The sequence below is a fragment of the Microtus pennsylvanicus genome, chromosome 21 (genome assembly GCF_037038515.1).
Source record: "Microtus pennsylvanicus isolate mMicPen1 chromosome 21, mMicPen1.hap1, whole genome shotgun sequence".
NCBI classification, from domain to species: domain Eukaryota; kingdom Metazoa; phylum Chordata; class Mammalia; order Rodentia; family Cricetidae; genus Microtus; species Microtus pennsylvanicus.
In genome coordinates, this window is record NC_134599.1 from 9,576,536 (window position 1) to 9,597,324 (window position 20,789).

The 20,789-nt window shown below is 44.2% G+C and overlaps 1 protein-coding gene across 4 annotated transcripts in view; it reads left to right on the top strand.

Annotated features, from left to right (window-relative positions):
- The window catches only part of Snx10 (sorting nexin 10), a 67,118-nt gene extending 64,508 nt beyond the window's left edge, over nucleotides 1–2,610 (top strand). For all 4 annotated transcript variants that reach the window (XM_075955182.1, XM_075955181.1, XM_075955183.1 and 1 more), the window contains 2 exons: nucleotides 381–593; nucleotides 1,045–2,610. In XM_075955182.1, the coding sequence (XP_075811297.1) occupies nucleotides 381–593; nucleotides 1,045–1,126 (295 nt within the window). In that variant the 3' untranslated portion in view covers nucleotides 1,127–2,610. The remainder of the gene's footprint in view (nucleotides 1–380; nucleotides 594–1,044) is intronic.
- Nucleotides 2,611–20,789: the final 18,179 nt, after the last annotated feature.

Consider the following 20,789-nt stretch of genomic DNA (forward strand, 5'->3'; position numbering starts at 1 on the left):
TGCGGCACTGACACGCTGCTGGTCATCCATTTTTAAAAGTAGAATAAAATTCTCTAACTGTATCAGCAAAATATTTCCATAATTAATCCACATGGTCTTAACAGATGGTTAAATTGGAGAAATGTCCTTGCAGTTATTCTTTTAACAGATGTCCTTAGCCATCAGCGTCACGTTCTTACTCACCTAAGATTCCAAATAATCAAGGAAAAAGTTAGCATATGTTTTTATCTCGTTGGTGGGCAGAGGCCAGTGTCGGGGCAAAGTTCTCAGAGTGGAGAGATCAGGAGCACCGTGGTAAGGGTTTCCTGTCTTCTACCCGGTCTCTGCCCACGCCTGCTCCATCAATTGCTCTCTTTCCTCTTTTTCTTTTTTTAATACAGAGTCCTGCAGAATGCGCTTCTGCTTTCCGATAGCAGCCTCCACCTCTTCTTGCAGAGCCATCTGAACTCCGAGGACATTGAAGCGTGTGTTTCCGGGCAGACCAAGTACTCTGTGGAAGAAGCAATTCACAAGTTCGCCTTGATGAATAGACGGTTCCCTGAAGAAGATGAAGAGGGGAAAAAAGACAACGACGTAGATTACGATTCAGAAAGGTACTCCTTTGCACGTGGGCTCAACAGACATATTTATTTAACGCACAGTGTCCACGTGCACGCACATAGATAGATACACGTTTTGCTTTTTGTTGATGTAATACTAAGATAATGAAAAAATTAATTGACTGAGATTTTATTGAGCTGTGACAGCTCATCATAGTGGTCTTCACACACACCTCCACACTGAATTAATGAATGCAGCAGAAATTCAATTATCTGCATTCTGATTATGTGACTTTCATTTAGTCAGACTTGAATTATTCGCGTTTAAATTATCTAGCTAAAAAAAATATCCAACTGCACTCCAAATGGCTAATTAAAAGTCCAAATTTCCTGTCTCTCTTTGTGACTGGAGATAATGAAAGTTCCCCTCTGTTACTCAGGCTTTGAGTGTGTTGTGAAAACCAATTTCCTCTTTTTATTATTTTCCCCCTCTCTTCTTTTCCAGTTCCTCCTCTGGGCTTGGCCACAGTAGCGACGACAGCAGTTCGCATGGAAGCAAAGCAAGCCCGGCGCTGCAGGAGTCTTGAGGGGAAATCCCAGGGCCGCCACCTTCGGCACAAAACCGTGCCCAGCCAGAGAGAACGCTTGCTCACAGTAGATCCTTACCTAATGCCACTGTCACTATCCTAGGTAGTCAAATACTTACAGTGGTGGGTTCTTAGTGCTAGTATTTTTATGTTGTCTAATTTTAGCCAGGCTTCTGTATAAAGCTGTAAGGTCTGTGAATGCCATACAACCCTTTATTGCCATATAAGACTTGTAAATACGATCCTGCCCTCAAGTGAAGTGAGTTATATGCTGTATGTATAAAAACACAATCTAATTGGTCTCAGCTGCATTTTAAAGAGCTAGGTGTATCAGTAGCCTTCAAAACCGAGACAGAGCATCCTTGCGGTGGCAATGGGGAAGTCTCGGTAAACAGTGTGTGACTGGAGCCCAGGGTACAGAGTCCCGGCATAGCACACCGCCTCTTTGGCACGTGGCTCTTGTTCTGTGGAGACTGACCCCTACTCTGGAAAATGCTTTGCTTTGGGGTGTTTGAGTGAAATATTTAAGAGTATTTAAACTTTCCCATATACTATTTCACATGTTAATGGAGAATATGTCTTACAAATAAAGACGTACTAAAATAATGTTTACATCTTAGGGAAAACATAGAAGAAGTGTTCGTAATTTTGTTTAAATTTGCCATTCGTAGATGTAGAAATACACTTTCACTGTCCAAAATCAGCTTAAACATGGCTTCTGGCAACAAGTCATTTTACCATTGTGCAGTTAGAATCATAGCTTATGATTTATTTTCTGACATTTTAAAAATGTGCATTAAAAAATCACGTAACTTTTGCCAGTGGGGGCTCCTCGCTACAAATTTTTAAGTTAAAAGAAGGTATTTATAAGAGCTAAATTAATTTTACCCATAACTATTTCAATAATTTTGGAGTGAAAGTCAGGTTGCTAATGTCAGAGCTCTTATTGGTGTTTTAGAAGCCCTTTCTTTTAAGGTATCTACTTGAAGATTGGCTTAATTTGAGTAGAATAGTTCTCTCTCTCTCTTTCTCTTTCTCTTTCTCTTTCTCCTTCTCCTTCTCCTTCTCCTTCTCCTTCTCCTTCTCCTTCTCTTTCTCTTTCTCTTTCTCTTTCTCTTTCTCTTTCTCTTTCTCTTTCTCTCTGTCTTTCTCTTTGTGGCCCAAAGATAGGATGTCTTGGGTCCACTTTGAGCTTCCAGTTTCAGAAAAGCAGCATTTTTCCTGGATAGTTAGGTAAGTCCTCCCTGCTGATGAAAAGAAGCTGAAAGAAGGTATTTCCCCCTAAGTGAGATGGATGACTTGTTGCTTTCACAGAATGGCTCCCACTCTCACTAGGAGCAAAAGCTGCTGCAACAAGCAGCCATTTACATTGGGTGTTTAGTAGTTATTGTGCTAATCAAAAGTTATTGAGTTGTCCTTGGAAATGCTTGTCTCAGAGAACTGGTAAAAAAGAAACGGAAACATTAAATTTGGCGTAAGAATGATTTCTTTATACTTTCTCCTTTTTAAAAATCCCATGTGAAACATGAAACTTCTGTAACGGTTTTGTTTCTGTCCAGTGTCTTCCATCTTGTCCTCTAGTGTTAATTTAATGCAGGAAGATTTAGCAGCTGTTTCTCTCGCTGCATGGGAAGTTCTAGGGCGATTCCCACTCCTCAGTAGTTATGAATTTGCAGCATTTATGGTTTACATCATTTTTGAAAAGCATATACTATGCCACCAGTTACCCTACTATTTATTGATGAGATGATGTAATCATTGAAGTTAATATTGAGTGATGCTTAATATTTGCTCTGTAAACTTCATGACGTCATTGTTTTCACATTAAACATGGAAAAAAAATGTTGTTGGGTCACTTATTTTACGTAACAGAATAATTTCTACAGTCTCAGACCTAAATTCAGTGTTTTTAAAATTCCCGGTAATTTTTGACTGAAGAACTTTGATTTGACATTTGCGGCAGTTATATTTCCCCTGCGGTAGCTGCTGTGACATCTAAGCACTTGCCTTTTCAGACTGGCTTTTGGGGGCCCAGATATTTAAATCACCTTCAGTTTCCAGTGGGCACTTGCTTTGTTTTTTATTTTTAGGTCTGGAGGAGAACAAAGTAACTAAATAGATGGACATTTAGTACTACTTTTATGCGAATTAAGCTTTCCATGATGCTAATTCTGGATGCCTTATGATTTACATTTCAGCAAAACCCTGTTTTCCTGGATAATTCTGCAAGGGTAGACCTTACATCTGGAAGGTCATAATCCTATGAATTTGTTTTAAAGCTCACTTTATAGGGAGCTAACGGTGTCAACAATGAAAGTCAGCAACCTGTTACTTAAGACTTAAAGTCTCACTTGCTAAAATTTGAGTTAAAATTTTCAATTAAAAAAAAACCCACCAGGGAAACCACAGATGTTTGTCTTTGCTCTAACTTGTCATTCCCTAAGATACCAAATATATATCACCAGAACTGTTCGAGTCTATTTCAAATCTTATTTAACAATTAAATACAAACAAGTTTTATGCAACATAGAGGAGCAAAAGTATAGAATTTCTTGTATGACATTAAGGATTTTTATCAAATTTATTTAGCTTAGCCATGTTATATCCAATAGTGGTAGCTGGATGTTGTTTTGAACTCAGCTTCCTTATTTTGATGCTTTATCATCGAGTTAAATGTGTACAATAAGGTTTTAAGTATTTGCATGAAAGGACTCGTTTTTTTCAATGCAAAAATTAGGAAGGCATATTCAGTTTCTAAATCGCCTTCCTCTTAATATTTAAATTAGTTAGCTAGTACCCCAGAAATACAATGCTGCGTCTTTTTTCACAGAGGAAACCTTTTATTTCAGTCCAGTTTTGTTTTGGAAGAAAACTGTTTCTTAATTTGCTATGAACACTTTTCCAAATATAAAATGTCTGAACTTAGTTGCAGCAACTTGACATTCATTAAAGGCATGGGTGCAGTTTTCTTTGCAAGTCAGCGCAAGAAATACAGACATTTTAATAGAATGGAGCTAAAAAAAATCGCATGTAAAGAAACAATAACTTTGGATTTTGATGTATTTACAAAGGGTTTGGGGCTTTGTTCGTGACCATATGCATCTTACAGTCGCGTCACCGTTGCCCCTTTAAGTCAGATACAATTGCCCTTCCATCTTGTAGGAAACTTCTAGGTCCTGTTAAGAACAGTACATTGGGCACTAATTTATTTTAGCTGCGCAAACTCTGGTAGTTCATGACCCTTTTTCTTCAAAATTCCAAAGACTTCTTTTCAAAAGATAAAGCGGAAAAGAGGGAGAGAAGGAAACTAAGCTACAAAAATTTCTGCAGAATCCACTCAGCTTAAGCTAAAGAGAAGCGCAGATGCTGCCGATGCCGGCAGGTTCTGCGTGGCATAACGCGTGGATTTGCGGCTCTTACCTGGGCCTTCTTTATAGCTCAGCCCCCACCCCCGTGGGCCTCGGCTCAGCAGCCCGCACGCTCCCGCCATCCCACGCACGCTCCCGCTTCCTCGGTCCGGTAACCCATGGCAACCGCCCTTGGTAACCCATAGCAACTGTTCTGCGAACCGGGTGGGGCGGGGAAGCCATTTGGAGTGGGCGGGTGGAGAGCGATTTACCACGGCCCACCTGCCTCGGGCACCGCCAGCGTCCCGCACCGGACAGTGAGGACCAAACAAAGCCTCTGCGCACATGATGGCGCGGGTGGGGGAGGCACGTGGGCCTTTGTTCTTCAGACGCTGCTGCCCGCCGAGAGCGTGCACGCGGTTCCATCGGCTTAGCTGGCTCCACGCTGTGCTGTGCATACCCCAGGAGCCTGGAACCTCCCAGACCGGAGCCCAATACGCTAACATCCATCTCTCCTCTGGACCCTGTGCGGACAATTGTGCCTGATGGCAGAACTGGGCCACTGGGGAGGGAGCACGTGCTGCCTGATTCTGGATGAGGCCGGTGTGTTCACGCGTGGGGACGTATAGGTCCCCAAGCTGCCAATCCAGGTCACTTAGGGATGACCGGCGGTGCGAGGCCTCTGGTGGACGGACGGGGTCGCTGTCGGGCAGTGCGGCGCAGCTGGTACCCCGCGGGCTCTGCCCAGAGCATCATCTGCTCGCTGGTGCTCGCCAGAACCCACGGCTGCTGTGAGATGGTTTAGGAAACGGTATCTCTGCATCCTGCATCCGGCCACAAAGCAATACGGTGGGGTGTCGGGGAGACGCGCTAGGGGTCCGGAGTCACGGTTTCAGATCACGGTCTACCTAGTTGTGACTCCAAGCTCATTTGGATGGTTTTTTTTTTATTTTTTTCAAAGAGCAAAACGTTTGGCCTGAATGGCTTCGTGGCCCTCAGTGTCCTCAATTCTACCCTCCATATGTGCATACCAGTTACAAATCCAAATAGCAAAGACATCGGGAGCATCCTTTTTTGGCGACAAGAACTACCCATGTACCGTATCCACTTGCGTAATGTGCCTTCCTTTTCAAGTTAACTAGGTCCACCATGGCTTTACACATTTAATTGCACCTTTACTACCTGACAAGACAGATCTTAATCTCTTCCCTTGAGAGAGAGAGAGAGAGAGAGAGAGAGAGAGAGAGAGAGAGAGAGAGAGAGCGCGCATCTCAACTGTCTGTATTTGTCACTACTGATATTAGGGGAACTGGGCTGTTTTCACAAACACAACCTTCTAGTTTCTTGGAGCTAAGCTTGGGTCCGGAAGAGTCTGAATTATAGGATACAGAGCACAGGTACTGACCGTGCTGGCACTCAGTACAATCCCAGCCCTCAGCACGGCGGGATGTTAGGAGCCCCATACTTTAATTTGTTTTTTTTTTTTTTTTAACAAAAGCAATTACAGAAAAGTGCACATTTAACGTGTGACATTTAACATTTTGCCGTGGCAGGCAGCTTCCACTTAAATAGGGCCTTTCTTCGGAACAACAGGAGCCAAAAGGCCTTGTGTCATGGAGTAATGTAAGACACAATCTGGGCTGCAAACGCACAATGAATCGGGAAGGATTTATGTAATTAATTGACCAGTCTTAACCTGTTATCGTGATGTAAGGAATTTGGAACTCATTAATTTGGGTTCTGACAGATTTCATATTAGAGCTGGCAAATATGGATTGAGCCTCTTATTCTTGTAGCGGCTGGAATTTCCATGACAGTGAGGGTTACCGGAGAAGACCTATTGCTAGAGCCAAGCTGCTTTTTCTGTAATCAGTAACCCTGCTTTGCATTAAAAGAATAATGAAAAAAAAAATTACCTGGCGTGGCAAGTGGAAGGGGCTGAGTTCACCCCGCCACAGCGTGTGGTGAGTGCAGCATTTGCGCTGGAAGGAAATACTAATTCCAATCTGAAAGTTAGATGGTTTCTCAAGTATCCTGAGATATAGATGGAAGAGTCTTGAGGCCAAGGTTCCTTTTGTTGTCAAAGTGAAGAAGGAATTAGAAGATGAGAGGCTTGGGATCCCCTCCACGTGGACAGGGACAGCATGATAAAGAACTTTCCAGGGACAGTCTGGCGTTTGGGCAGTGCCTACCCACAGACAGAAGGAGACCGGCCCTCTCAAGACCCACTTCCTATCTTCTGGGCAGCACAACTTAGCCGACCTCGCAAGCCCCAGGCGTAAGTGAGTAATTTTATCTGGGTTCCCTTCACGCTGATGTGTAGTGAGTCGCCCATTTGAAAACATCGCGCTTCTTTGTGATTTCACAAAAAACCCAGTAAAAGCCCAACTTTCATTTTTTACTCTGCTTGACAGTCAGAAAATTGCTAGGTTAGGGAAAGGTCCCTGAGATTAAACGGAATGTTTCTTCCCTTTCTTGCACATTAGGCCTCCCGTATTGCTATGCTGTGTGATAAGGTTAATACAACAACTGCCACGGGGATCATTAATACAGGAAGATAAGCAAAGTCGCACATTTAAGACGTTCGCTGGGATCATTTGCCTCCTTCTGCCGATAAGGAAGACTTTACTAACAAATCGAGGGCGGAGGCCCAGAATACTCAGATCAAAGGCCCAATTGACCTCTCCTAATGCATTATTATTCATAAATGCTCTTCAGAGTTGAGTATTGACTGCTCTTGATATTTGTAATTGTCACCTTAAAAACTTTCTGCCATTATAACAACGTGTGTTTTAATAGAACAAGTGTGGCTAATAAATCTTGGGGGAGGGGGGGAACGAACTGGTTTCCAACTCATTGTGTTGTCTTGATTCCAACCAAGTGCCACGGGAAAGGATTTTAGTTAGGGCTAATAGGATTTGATCTATCAATGTACTTGGTGAAAAAAATTTGTTTGGGATGGCCTCGTTAAGGAGTGATTTCTTCAGCTTTGGTTCCGTTGAAATGAATGTGTGGTGATAAACACTCGACATTTGCATCGATATATTAACGTTATCCTTCACACTGAGCAAGAAGAACTAGTAGTTGTGATGGGTATTATTATTTCAGCGGGGTAGCAATGAAGATAAACAACTGAAAACAAGGCGTGGGCAACCGGCACAAACCCGACGGCTATTAATAGCGTAGGTGAACACACTGGCCATGTGTGTACATGATCTCTGGTTTCATACAGGGATCTCTCTCTCTCTCTTTAACAAAGGGGTGTATGTGGAACTTGAAGACTGTGCCACCATCAGCTCTGTTTATGTTAAGCAGGGTATAGAGCAGACAGACCGAAGCCCGGCTAACTAGAGACAATATTGATCTGGATGTCTGTCCAGCCAGATTCTGGCTCGGCTGCTGGATGGTACTCAAGGGCAGTTTCCAGCTCTCTGGACCTCCATTTCCACATCAGCATCACATGAAATCTGGGCACAGAGTGTCCTACGGATGTTCCCTAGAGCCTCGGGCCTGAGAGAACCAAATAAGCACTCCTAAAATGATAGGGATGGAGGTTTTAGTGGCCGACAGTCATCCAAACCCGCTGGTGTAAGTAGTGAAGATTAGCATTAAACCTGCACAGGGCATCTCAGTGCCTTTGCATGTTATTTCCCTTGAGTCTGTGTCAGAAACAGCAGGGGTTTATAGATAGCCTTAAACTGCTTTAAAGAACAGAACCTAAATATCTTCAAAACCAGAGTGCTTTGGATTCCTTCTCAGAACAATCCAGAGGCCCTTGTATTCCCACTTGGTGTTCTTGAGGCTATGGTACAAAGGTCAAGCGGAGGGCTGGAGAGATGGCTCAGCGGTTAAGAGCAGTGGCTGCTATTCCAAAGTTCCTGAGTTCAATACCCAGCAACTACATGGTGGCTCACAACCATCTGTAATGAGATCTGGTGCCCTCTTCTAGCATGCAGGCATACTGTACACTCAGGAATTAGAGGGAGAAATTGGTCAGGTCAAGGCCAATCTAGAGAGCATGACATTCTTTCTTAGAATAAATGAATAGTCCCCCTTCAAGACAAGGTTCTGATGGAGAGGCAGGGAGTGTGGCGGCGAGTTTAAAGTGAGCGCCTGGGCCAGTCACTTAAGTGTTATTCTGGTTTTGCTTCTTTGAGAATAATTCTGTGCATGAGAGCCAGCGTTCCGTGCAGGCGGGAGCCCCTCTGAGGTGTGTTGGTTCCTCTGCTTGCAAAGGACTCACCCAAGTCCTTCCCAAAGTTCCCAGACTTGGCTAGTTTCTATTAGTCATTTATCACTCTGACGAAATGTCCCGCTGCTCTGACTACACCCGCCAAAGTCTGGTGCCCCTTCTGTGTATTTCCACAGCCCTGTCCTCACCATCTCCAGGTGTTTTCCTGACAACACTCAGGACTCTTCCACGCATGCTTTGCCACCTGGCCATCCCTGTCTTCAGGCAGAAGCTGCTGGAAGATGGGAACCCCATTTCACCTCGGATCCCCTCTCCTATGACACTAGCCGCAGCCGACTGAGGCAGAGCACACTGTGGAATGACTCCTATGGAAGCAAGAGGCCCACCAAGGCCCTTCCTGAAGCCCCAGCAGGCCCCAGAGCCTGGTTAGAGCTTCCTCAGACTTGGGAATCACCAACTATCCTGAGGGCAAACAAAGCCAGTTGAGTACCTACTTCCAAGTCACAGAGACTTGGTCCCCGTTCTTCTCTGGAGAGGCTGTGGGGCAGTGGCAATGGCGTTCCTTTCGGGAGGCTGACACTGTGGTCACAATAATCCTCTGCCTGGAGCTGCTCTTCTCTTTGACCCAAGAGAAGTCTTTGGTCATTCTCTGGAATGTTTTGCTTGGTTGCTTTGGTCAGTCTGTTTCTGATTAGGTGCTGCGTCTACTGTGATGTGTATGAGGGAACATGGCCACCTAATAAGGAGGTGGTAGGTTAAAATATTCAACTATGCAGACAGGTGAGCATTTTCTTAAGTGTCTGCTGTTATGTCACAGAGGTCCACATAAGCCAGGAGCCAGGGTGACTTTGACAAACCCGCTGAAGGAGCTTAAAGCTTGACTAAGACCTAATACCATCAAGCAATGGAATCTTACTTAACCTCTTAAGCTTCTTAAAAGTCTGGCCTCTCTTTCTACACACACACACACACACACACACACACACACACACACACACACACACACACGTTCTGCTGCTGCTGCTTTTCCGGCCTTTTTCACACACTGCCAACCCCAGCCCCTTTGGCTCTGCTCTGTCCCCTTTTCTCTGCCACCCCTAGTTCTGTTTCCTCTCCCTGACTCAGTACACACGTGACCTGCACTCTCCAACCCCCCTCCGTCCACTCCCATAATTCCAACCCCAACCAATCACAGCCTAGCACTGATCTGACTGGAAGGAGAAGGGAGGGTGGAGGGGGTGTGTGTGTGTCCACGTGCGCCCTTGTGCCCACAATTGCAGGCTGGCAGTGGCCAGCACAGTGGACAGAGTTCAGCATGAAGCCAAATTCCTCTTTGTTAGGTTAATGGGCACGACTTGTGTTTGGTTTCAGCTTTCCATTAGCAGATCCGTCTGTCAAATTTATTCAGGGACTTTAGAAAACTGGCCTCTAAAATCATGGTGATCTCTGGCAATCCATGACACGCATGGGAGCTCCTCTCAGAAGGTATCTTCCGTCCACATAACCCATACTCCCGGTTGAAGCTCAGTCTATGGCAGATCCCTCAGGCCTCTGTGCAGGTGCGCATGGCCTGTGGGGGTACCAGACTGGGCAGACTGCCCTCTAAGCACCCCAAAATGCAGGAATCCCAAAGCAGCATTGAGCTCTTCCCAATTTAGAAGGAGGAGAAAAAAATGGCCCAGCTACAGGGTGGCTTAAGGACTAAAAGATTTTTTCATTTTCACGTTTTTAATTATGTTCGTATAGGGAAGGGTTCAGGTTGGATATGTATATAAGTTCAGTGTCTGCACAGGCCAGAAGAGGGCGCTGGCTCTGCTGGGGCTGGAGTCACAGGTGGCTGTGGATGCCTAGCTTAGGAGCTGGGAACTGAACTTGGGTCTCCACTAGAGCAGTATGCACCTTTTTAAATTATTTTTTTTCATACAATATATATTGATCATGTGTCCCCCTAAACTCCTCTCAGACAATCCTCATCTCCCTACCCACCCAAATAACTTTATGTTTCCTCTCTCCTTGAGCACACACACACACGCGCATGCACACATATACACACACATACACAAAATCAAGTCACCAATAAGACAAAAAAGAAACCAAAACAAGACAAAATTAAACAAGAAGTCCAACAAAAACAAAATCAGTCATGGAGTTAGTTTTGTGTTGGCCAGCTATTCCTGAGCATGGGGTCCTTTGAAACAGGGTTTTTTTTTTTTTTTTTTTTTTTTTTTTTTTGTGTAGCCCTGGCAGTCCTGGAACTTACTCTGTAGACAAGGTTGGCCTTGAACTCAGAAATATGCCTGCCTCTGCCTCCCAAGTACTGGGATTAAAGGTGTGCTCCATCACTGCCTGGCCAGTTCATACTCTTAATTGCTGGACCGTCTCTCAAATGAATGACATTTTCTTTTGAGACAGGGTCTTACTATGTAGCCCCAGCTGGCCTAGACTCATGTAGACCACATACATATTGGTTTCAGACTCACAGAGATCTGCCTGTCTTTGCCTCCAAAATGCTAGGATTAAAGACATTTGCTGCCATGACCAGCTTAAATTTTTCTAAACCATTTTTAAAATTTTTAAAACTTCCTTTTTATTTATTTTTGTCTTTCACATCATGCATCTCAATTCCATTCATTTCCCATCAATTCATATCCACCCTCTGTCCTTACAACCCCCCCTCCAATAAAATAAAATAAAATTTAAGAGAAAAAAAAGGAAAAAGCTCTCATCATGGAAGCTGTAGCATGTGACGCAGTGAGTCACGCAGCAAACCAATTTGTTTTCTGGTTGAGATTTTCCCGACATTGCTATTTCATCCTAAGTTGTTCCTTCTTGTTGGTGTTGTGTGTTTCGTTTTGATATTTTTACACGCTTGGTAAGTGTTCTACATTCCCAGCCCTCATTCTTAGTTTTAATATAATGATTTATGATATTTTTTCTGGATCAAAAGTTTGCCTACAGCTATGTTAAAGAATCAAGTTCCAAGCTCCAAAATGTGATATTTTGTGTAAAGGGCTTTGGCAGCAAGTTCTATCAGGGGCAGTTTACTTATTTATTTACTTGTTTTGTATTAAAGACAGGGTCATGCTCTGTAGCCCAGGCTTTCCTGGAACTTACTGTGTAGCCCAGGCTGGCCTTGAACCCATAGTTGTTGATGTTCTTGACTTGATCTCTGTAGTGATGGTGTTACATACAGGTGGGAATCACAACACCTAGCTAGGAACAATTTAATTCAAGGTTGCCATGTCAGCCACCTAGTAGATTCTAGGCAAGCTTGGGCTATAGTGTGAAATCCTATCTCGAAAGACAAACACACAAAAGTAAAAAATGAGGGCCAGGGAACTGGTCACTGGGTAAAACACGTTACCCAAGCCTTATGATCCAGACTTGATTCCAGGAGCCTGCACAGTGGTGGTGTAATCACAGTTCCACTACCCTGAGATGGGAACCAGACGCGGGGGAATTGTCCTGGAGCTTGAGGACTAGGAAACCACAGCAGACAGAGGAAATAAGCAAAGACCCACCTCAGCAAGGAGGAAGGCAAGAACTGATTCCAGAAAGCTGCCCTCTGACCTCTACATTAGTGCAGCGTCACAAGTGTGCCTGTGCACACACACACATAGACACACATGTGCATATAGGCACACACACATTAAAACACAGTGCGGCTGTTTTAGGAGAGTCTAAGTATGCATACAGCTCCATCTTCAGAGTAGGAGACAGGGGCTGTGAACCGTACATGACCACAGTGAACGTTTATGCTGCTCTAATAGGCACCGGCCTACAAAACAACCAGAAAAAAGTACAAGGTTAGTGAAAGCTGGTGAGAGTCTATGGGTTATTTTGATAGAGTGAAGGAGGCAGGTTCACACTGAATGGAAACAAATGAGGAACTGAACTAACCTGAGACCCCGAGAGTGGTAGGGACCTGCAGACCCCGAGAGTGGTAGGGAGACATCAGAGCAACAGCTCACATGGCTGATAAATCAATCAGTCTGTCTTTCAGGCAACTCTCCCAGAGCAGGAGGGCAAGCCTGGCTCCAGGAAGGCATCCCGGGACCAGGAGGAACCTGTTGTCTGCAAAGTGTGGTTTCCACCTTAGCCCAGCCAGTGGGAAAGAAGAACGAGCACAACAGGGGCAAGTCCCTTTCCATTTCTGTTTCTTTCTTCCTTTGCTATTTATTTATTTGTTTGTTTGTTTGTTTGTTTGTGTGCCACAGCATATATGTGAAGGTCAGAAAAAGGTGGGAGTTGGTTCTCCCCCCCCATCATCCCCCCATCATATGGATTCTGGGAATTAGAGTCAGCCTTCCCACTGAGCCATCTTGCTGACCTCCTGGTTTGTTCTTTTAGTAGCAGTTTTGAATGATGGACTACCATATCTCCCCACAGCCAAGCAGGTGAACAGACACCCATGTATTCCTCAAAGAAGCCCCCGTGCCCCGCCCCGTTTCTAAATTACTTAAAACCAAACCCTAGGAGTCTTTAGCAGATGATCTGGAAGGTTTTTTTTTGTTTTGTTTTTGTTTTTTCGAGACAGGGTTTCTCTGTGGCTTTGGAGCCTGTCCTGGAACTAGCTCTGTAGACCAGGCTGGTCTCGAACTCACAGAGATCCGCCTGCCTCTGCCTCCCAAGTGCTGGGATTAAAGGTGTGCACCACCATCGCCCGGCTGATCTGGAAGTTGTACACATCACTGTCTTATGTAAAGAGAACTCTGTCGCATGGCCACACCTAGCCACAAGCAAGGCTGGGCAGATGTTAGCCCAGGAGGAAGGGAGGAATATCGTAGCCTTAGAATTACATATTTTTAGAACATATGTATTAAGGCCAGGTGTCAAACTTGGCTGTTCTTTCTTGCTCTTTCTTGTCTACCTTGTTTTTATCTTCCTTTTCTGAGGTCTTATTTGTAGAGTGGTATGTGTACTGTTGTCTGTATGGACATCCGTGCCTGTCAGGTGTCCTCTTCTAACATTGCCCAGTAGTTCCTTTGAGGCAGGGTCTCTCCCTGAACTTGAGGCATATAGTTTCTTGGCTGGCTGGAAGTTAACAAGCCCCAGTGATCTCTCTGTCTCTCCCTGCCTTGAAATTGGAGTTACAGGGTTGCATTGAACTGTTGGTTTCTTATGTAGGTGCTGGGATCTGAACTCAGGTCCTTCTGATTGGGGAAAAAGCAGAGACATCTCTTGAGCTCTTTTTTTTTTTTAATGTTTTTTCGAGACAGGGTTTCTCTGTAGCTTTGGAGCCTGTCTTGGAACTAGCTTTTGTAGACTAGGCTTGGCCTCGAACTCACAGAGATCTGCCTGCTTCCCGAGTGCTGGGATTAAAGGCGTGCGCCACCACTACCCGGCTTAGCCTATTGTATCTTGACACAGGATCTGTCACAAGTTTCTTACCAGTAGGCAGGGAAGGCTGACCAGTGAACTCTAGGGATGTCCCTTCTCAGTGCTGAGATCATAAACATGCCGCCATCGGCCCAGCTCTTTACATGGGTCCCAGAGACTGAGTTCAGGTTCTCCTGCTTGTGTGGTATTTCAGCCTCAGGCTGGGTCATATCTCAGCCCCAGGACTGCAGAATTTGAGGATGGTGGTGCTTGACAAGGACTTTAGATTGAAATTAAATTATTCAAGGCAAGGCCAAGGTCATTTCTACTCTAGTGGAATCCAAATGATGACACTGCACACGGAGGCCTCTGGAGAGGACCCAGGGAGTCCTGTGCTTTGCATTTTTAGCAAATGCAACATTTGCTGAATGGGAACAACAGCAAAACCGCCTGGCTTAGGAAGGCAGAGCTGCACTCTTCTCTCGCCTGGGTGAAATCCAAGGTCCTCGATGAGGGTGTGTGAGTAACAAAAGAGCAAATCTGCTTTTGCCATGGGGATCCCGTCACTCGGGTGTGACAGGATGCAGGTTGGCTTGAGCCTGTGTATTTTGGTGTGATAAAAAGATGTCCTCGAACTTGAAAGTGAAAGAATGTACCCAGAGCAGCATCATGAATCAGTTCATGTGAAAAGTCTGGATACATGTTAGCAGAGGATTGGCCCTGGGCCTGGGGGTCGCAACGATAAGCATACACTCCTTATTCTGAGGGTTTCCACTCTGAGGGTAGACACATGAACATATCTGGGTAATCTTACAGGACAGAATAAATTGGGTTCTTTGTCTTGCTCGCACTGTGCTCTCAGAACCAAGGCTGCATGAAGTCATGTGTTACAGCAAAGGTGAGCTTTGCCCGAAACATCTCGGATTCACCAAACATGTGATCCTGAACTCATGTTGGTCATTGAGTTACTATTGGCCATTGTGCACTCAGGAGTGTTTTACTATTGCCATTTTTTAAAAATAATCCCCACATTCAGGTATTGCTACCCCATAACTGACCCACAGTTTATGAAGCCATGTTCTAACTAATCCACTTCCTTGGGTTGACTAATTCACTTCCATGATAACAGCCCCAATCTGCTCATGGGGCTGGTGCTCTCATGACCTAATCTACCTTTTAAGGTCCTATCCTTTAAAGTCGTCAAAGGACAATTGAATTCCAAGATGGTTTTGGAGAGACACTCACACCATAGCAGTGTGGTGGCATTTGGTATTCAACGTCCACTGTGAGAGTTTGAATCACAGTCCTGCTATTTATTGGTTATGCGGGTTTGAGTAAACCTCTGAGTTTTGGAGCCTCCGTTCTTTACCTGTAAGGAGATTATAACTGACCATACCCTCCAGCGTAATTTTAAGGATGAGCTGAATTGCTGTCCACATTTGTGTGACTTACTACTCTCGCTGATCTTCAGTGGATAGGAAAAGATATGTAAGACCAAAGGAAGTTCTGCAAATGCCTGTAGCCATTAGTATTTGAAATAATTGATCTCAAGGCAAACTAAATACACGCTGAGTCTTGCTGACTCTTGCATATTTATTTTATTTGAGATTGGACATTTGTATTTATGAGTTTGAATTTGAACCTTTTCTTTATTGTGCGTGTTTCTGGTTTGTCATGTGCCTTTTTTTTTGGTGGGCTGTTTATGCTCATGTTTGATCGCAGTGACAGGGTTTTTTTACTTCTCTGCCAACCAGGCTGCAAATGTCCACAAAGCATTCTCCCCCTCCCCCCACCACAAGGCATCTTCTTCTCAAAAGATGCTTCATGATCTCCCGTCTTGAAAATCAAAACAAAACACAAAAACCATGATTTTGTTTTGGCGTTAGCCTCTGACGTAGGTTTTGAGTTAGGTTTAGTTCCTGTGCCTGGAAGTTCAAAATCTTCTGATATTTTCCTCCGTAATCATAATCACGTTTGGTAACAAAATAGTGGGAGGAATGAATTCACTTCCCTGTTGCTGGGTTATACATGGGGACGTGCTGGCAGAAATTTGAAAGCATTTGCATGCACACGATTGTCTGTCTGATGTGTGCTTCTATGCCTGCTCTCCTCCACAGGCCCCTGTTTTCTTTGTGTAGCGAATTACCAATACAAATACAGATAATGAAATTTCTGATCCGGCCTGCAAAGCAGATGTGTGTTTTGGAAGGCATCTGGGGAAAATGAATAGGCTCTCCAGCTCTTGTTGCTTTATCCAGACAGGCCAGCGAAGAGGAGAAAGTAATCACGAGCGCTTGTCTTTGGAGGTAGCCTGAGTGGTACTGACAGGGTCTCTTTTCAGGGAATCTTGTAAAAGACGCTATTTTCTGGTTAACAGCGATAGGTGTTATTCCTGGAGATGGAGTTTACGGATTAAACGTCTGCTCAGCAGATGGGACACTGTGGGCAGGAGGCAGAACGAGTTCTGTGCTTGTGGCTTCAGAATGGATTCTGTTTGGTACATGTGAAAGATGCCCCCAGCCTGCGACATCACCCAGCGTGAGGATATGTCTTCGAGAGGGGTGAACAGCCACTTGTTCCTGTATATTTAGGGGAGACCAAGTCCCCAAGCAGAAGTACAACTTGTCTGGGCCGCTAGTTGGGCAGGCTCCCTGAGTAGGCAGCAACAATGTCAGGTCCTCTCATTTCAGAGCATGTTTCTATTAGCTGCTAGAAGGTTCCTCAGAGACCAGAGACCCGAAACAACTTTAATTGATTTTTTTCAAGGTAGCAAACATTTTCTTCTGCCTATACCCTCATAGTAGACCCGAAGTCAATACTCTGGCAAGCATAAAATTAAAATGAAGCCCAGGCATTCTGGCTTGTGGGGAGTGGGTTTAAGACAGGGTCTTGCTTTGTAGCCCTTGTATTTTTGTCCTTCTCTACTCTGTCTCCCAAATGCTGGTATTAATAGGTCTGTGTCACTATGCCGAGCTTTAAACCACATTTTCTTTTTTTTAACGGAAAAATTTAAATACAAGATTATTAATATGTGTGTGTGCATAATATGTTTGTATGTATGCTCATGTACACATACCGTAGCACATATGCGGAGGCCAGAGGACAACTTTGTGTCGTTGGTTCTTTCCTTCCATCTTCTCATGGATTCCAGTGACTCAACACAGGTTACTACGCTTGCATGGCAAAGTGCTTTCACCGACCAGGGCTGTCCTAAAGAGGCAAACAAAAACGTTTTTGTTGTCAATACACACGACAATGTAAAGCTTGACACGATCACCTTGCATTCCATAAATGCGTGTTACATCTCCTTTTCTTTCAAATAGGCTTCGATGTCACCTGTCGTTGACCCTTTAGCATAGATCATGTGGTAAAAACCAATTCTGTTAATCTGAACAGGTTTCTAAACAGCCCACGTTTCTGCTGACAGCTTGTATGAAAAGAACAAATATTTGCTTTTTATTTCACGTAAATATTGCATGCTGTCAAACAAGATGGGCTTAAAGAGGCTAAGATTTTAGCTTTCATAGCTCACTAAGGGACAGCTAATCTATAGCAGAAATAATTTTAAATGTAGCACTGCTGTGTGGAAAATAGAGACCTCCCACTGGTTGAGATGACATTAGCAGAAAAAAAAATTTTAGCTGAAAAATGTTATGAAATGTTTATTTTGTCGTATGGCTTAAAATATGCTGAGGATAGAATAAAAAGAGAGAAATGGTTTAGAGATGGCTCTACCAGCAACACTCCGCTGGAAATTAGTTTAGAGACATTATAACATTTTAAGTAGACATATGAAATGATGTAACAACACTCAGACCCGGCTGTGTAACAGAACAAACTGACAATAGTGTTATTTTGGAACGTGTAAACGAGTGCTATAAAGATCTTTGGGCAGCCATTGGGTTCTGTTTCCTGTCTGGTCTATGTGCCCTGTTCTTTCCCAGCCCAGCCAAGCTGCTGGACCACACACGGTGAGGGCTTAAGCTGGTATCTGAATTTCATCTGCAGATAGAACGTACACCGGTCTGTGCAGGAAATATTCATCCCGTGCCTTGCTGCTTCTGTTTGGACGCCTGCTGTCTGCCATCGCTGGGGCGGTGGCCCTCCTTCCCTGGGGCTCATTTTCTCTTTCACAAAGTCTACTGTGCAAAGCTACTGGCTTGTCAGCCCCTGAGCTACCTGACGGACGTGACTGGCGTCCCCCCCACTTCCATTGTGCCTTGAAGAATTAACTGTTGGGTACTGTCAACAGTCTTATGTGACACACTTTGTAACACAGAAAGAGAATTTTAATAAGGCCTCCAAGGGTTCGGCTGCCATCTTTCGAGGGAAGGCTTCCTATGAGCAAGTGCATGGGAACTCCCAGGAGGCTGCTGTTGCAGCTTCCCCTGCTGAGAGGGAGCAGCACCATCCCGTTTTTATCCTTGGGCTGTCACCACAGCCCTACATGATTCTGACAGGCTGCTCTTCCCTCTTATAGCCACTGCTGCTTAATGTCACTTTCTTGGTTGAACATCTTTATTTCTGACTTGTTACAAACCATTAACTAGTTTTCAGGTTTCGGTGTCCTGGCTACTTTTGACTAGTCAGTCATTTGGCATAACAACGTTTTCCCTTTATCTTCTTGCTAAAGCAAATCTCTACAAGAAATGATCAATGTTCCAATTTTTATGAGTCCTAGCAGATAGGAAGTGCCTGTCATCGGATGCAGGGCATCTTTTCTGAGAGCATATTCTACTTCAGATAATAGAACTTGACAGACACTCTGGGTACCATGGCAGCGATGGCAGAAGGCTTCAAGCAATTTGAGTGCAGAGAATTTTACAAATCCGCTTGCTTGTGATAGTTTCAAATAAACATAACAGCATTGTTATTAGTTTGACTTCCTAGACGCAATGTTTCCACAGCTATAATGCCTTGAGTCTGTTTTGAGGAGCACTAAACAGTTGTCAATCTCTATAAACACATCTTTAAGGTGTTACTTGTATATTACATGGCTAAAATGAAGACTGGCTGCTTGGATATTGATGCTAAATATGATCTATACAGACACGGCGTTTGAAGACGTATTACCAAAGCATTAAATATAGAGGCTTTAGTTTGCTTTTGCCTGGAGCTCCTCACACAGAAAACTAATGAAATTGAAGCTTAAAACTTTTTCTTCATTATTCTGCATTACTAAGTTTTTAAAAAAACAGGCTCCTTTAATTTGTGCTTAAGTATTAAGGGCACCTCTATTAATGAAATAGTGTATTATTTAAAGCTGTAGTGAGAATATTTTTATTATTGCCCAGTTAATGGGTTAAAGAGTTTCAAAAAGCAGTTATTGACCTAGCGATTTCTCTATTAGAAATTTACCGGAAAGCAAGAGGTCAGCAAATTCATAAATGCACATTCAGTATATAGGGCATTTTGAGCTTGGTTTTTGTTCTTTGGCCAGTTTTGCCATGCAGCTCACACTGGCCCTGAATCCCAATCCCCCTGCCTCCGCCTCCCAGGTACTGGGATTCCAGTCTGGCATTGCTTTTCACTTAGAAATGCATCAGGAAGGGTATAGGGTAAGCAAACCACTGTGCACCCATCAAATGGAACACAGGTTTCAAAATGAGCAGCAGACAGACAGGCTGATAAGCTGGGGTATCCGTGTTCCTCTGTTGAGTAAGAGGATCAAGTTGCAGCACAGTATGGCAGGTCCCATAGCACTTTGGAGGACCGAGGGGACCCTCCTACCTCCTCTGTCTCTGGGTCAACAGGGAAGACAATCTGGAGAGAGACAGCCCAGACAACCACTGGGTGTGAAGACCTGGGGCAAACAAGGAGAAAGCGCTGGCTTTCACTTTCTCTCTCATACTATTTGAATTGAGACTGTACTATTACGGATACAATGAGTTAACAACGCGGCTAAATGAATTTCAAAGGAAATTTCCATGTTGTGGCAAGGATCAGATGGGAAGAGACACATGCACTTGAAATCCCTAATAAAGGTGCCACTTCCTTCCATCTGGCTAACCTCGACACTTGGCGTATCTGCCTCAGAGTGTGGGTGCACATATTGTCAGCGGCTCGTCTGTGTCACCTCAGGCAACAGCCATGGTCCTCCACTGGCTTCCTGGTGCTGTATTTCAGATCGGCTCATAAATTATTAATCATACATGTGTAGGTCAGAGGCACACTGACCCTGACAATCATCCTATAATATTCTCTCTTTAGCACTCAAAGAGGAGAGAAGGGAGTAATCAACATGCAACATCAGAGGTACAGCTCACATAGATATGGTGCGTGCACCGAGGAGAAAAGAGGCAGGTCTTTACAAAAACCTGTCAGCCTGGCATTAATCTTGTATTATGAGTAATGTGGCTATCTATGAATCTTTAATATTCCTTAAATGATGAAATTGTATGGTGTGCTCTACCAAAGCAAATCAGATAAAATGTGAGAATAGTTTGATCAAGGAAGATGTTGATGCCCGTGACTAGAAGACCTTAAAGCAGCTCCAGGAAGCAGAAAAAGCAACAGCCGAGCAAACTTGGAGCCTGGGCTCCAAGTCATTGAACTCTGCCCTCATCTACAGTGCCTGGCTAGTTATCTGTGCGGTGAGATAACTGGTTAAAACCATTGTTCCACAAGACACAGCACCTCTGGCTAAATGCTTCTAGCGGCTAGTACCCTACCGGTTTCCAATGCATAATAAAGCTGCATCTGAAAATGAACAAACACATAGATTCATGTTTCAGACGTAAGATCGGCTAGTGAGACATTGGGAATCCAGTGTTTTGCTGCAATGCTGCTGTGTTCGTTTTTGCCC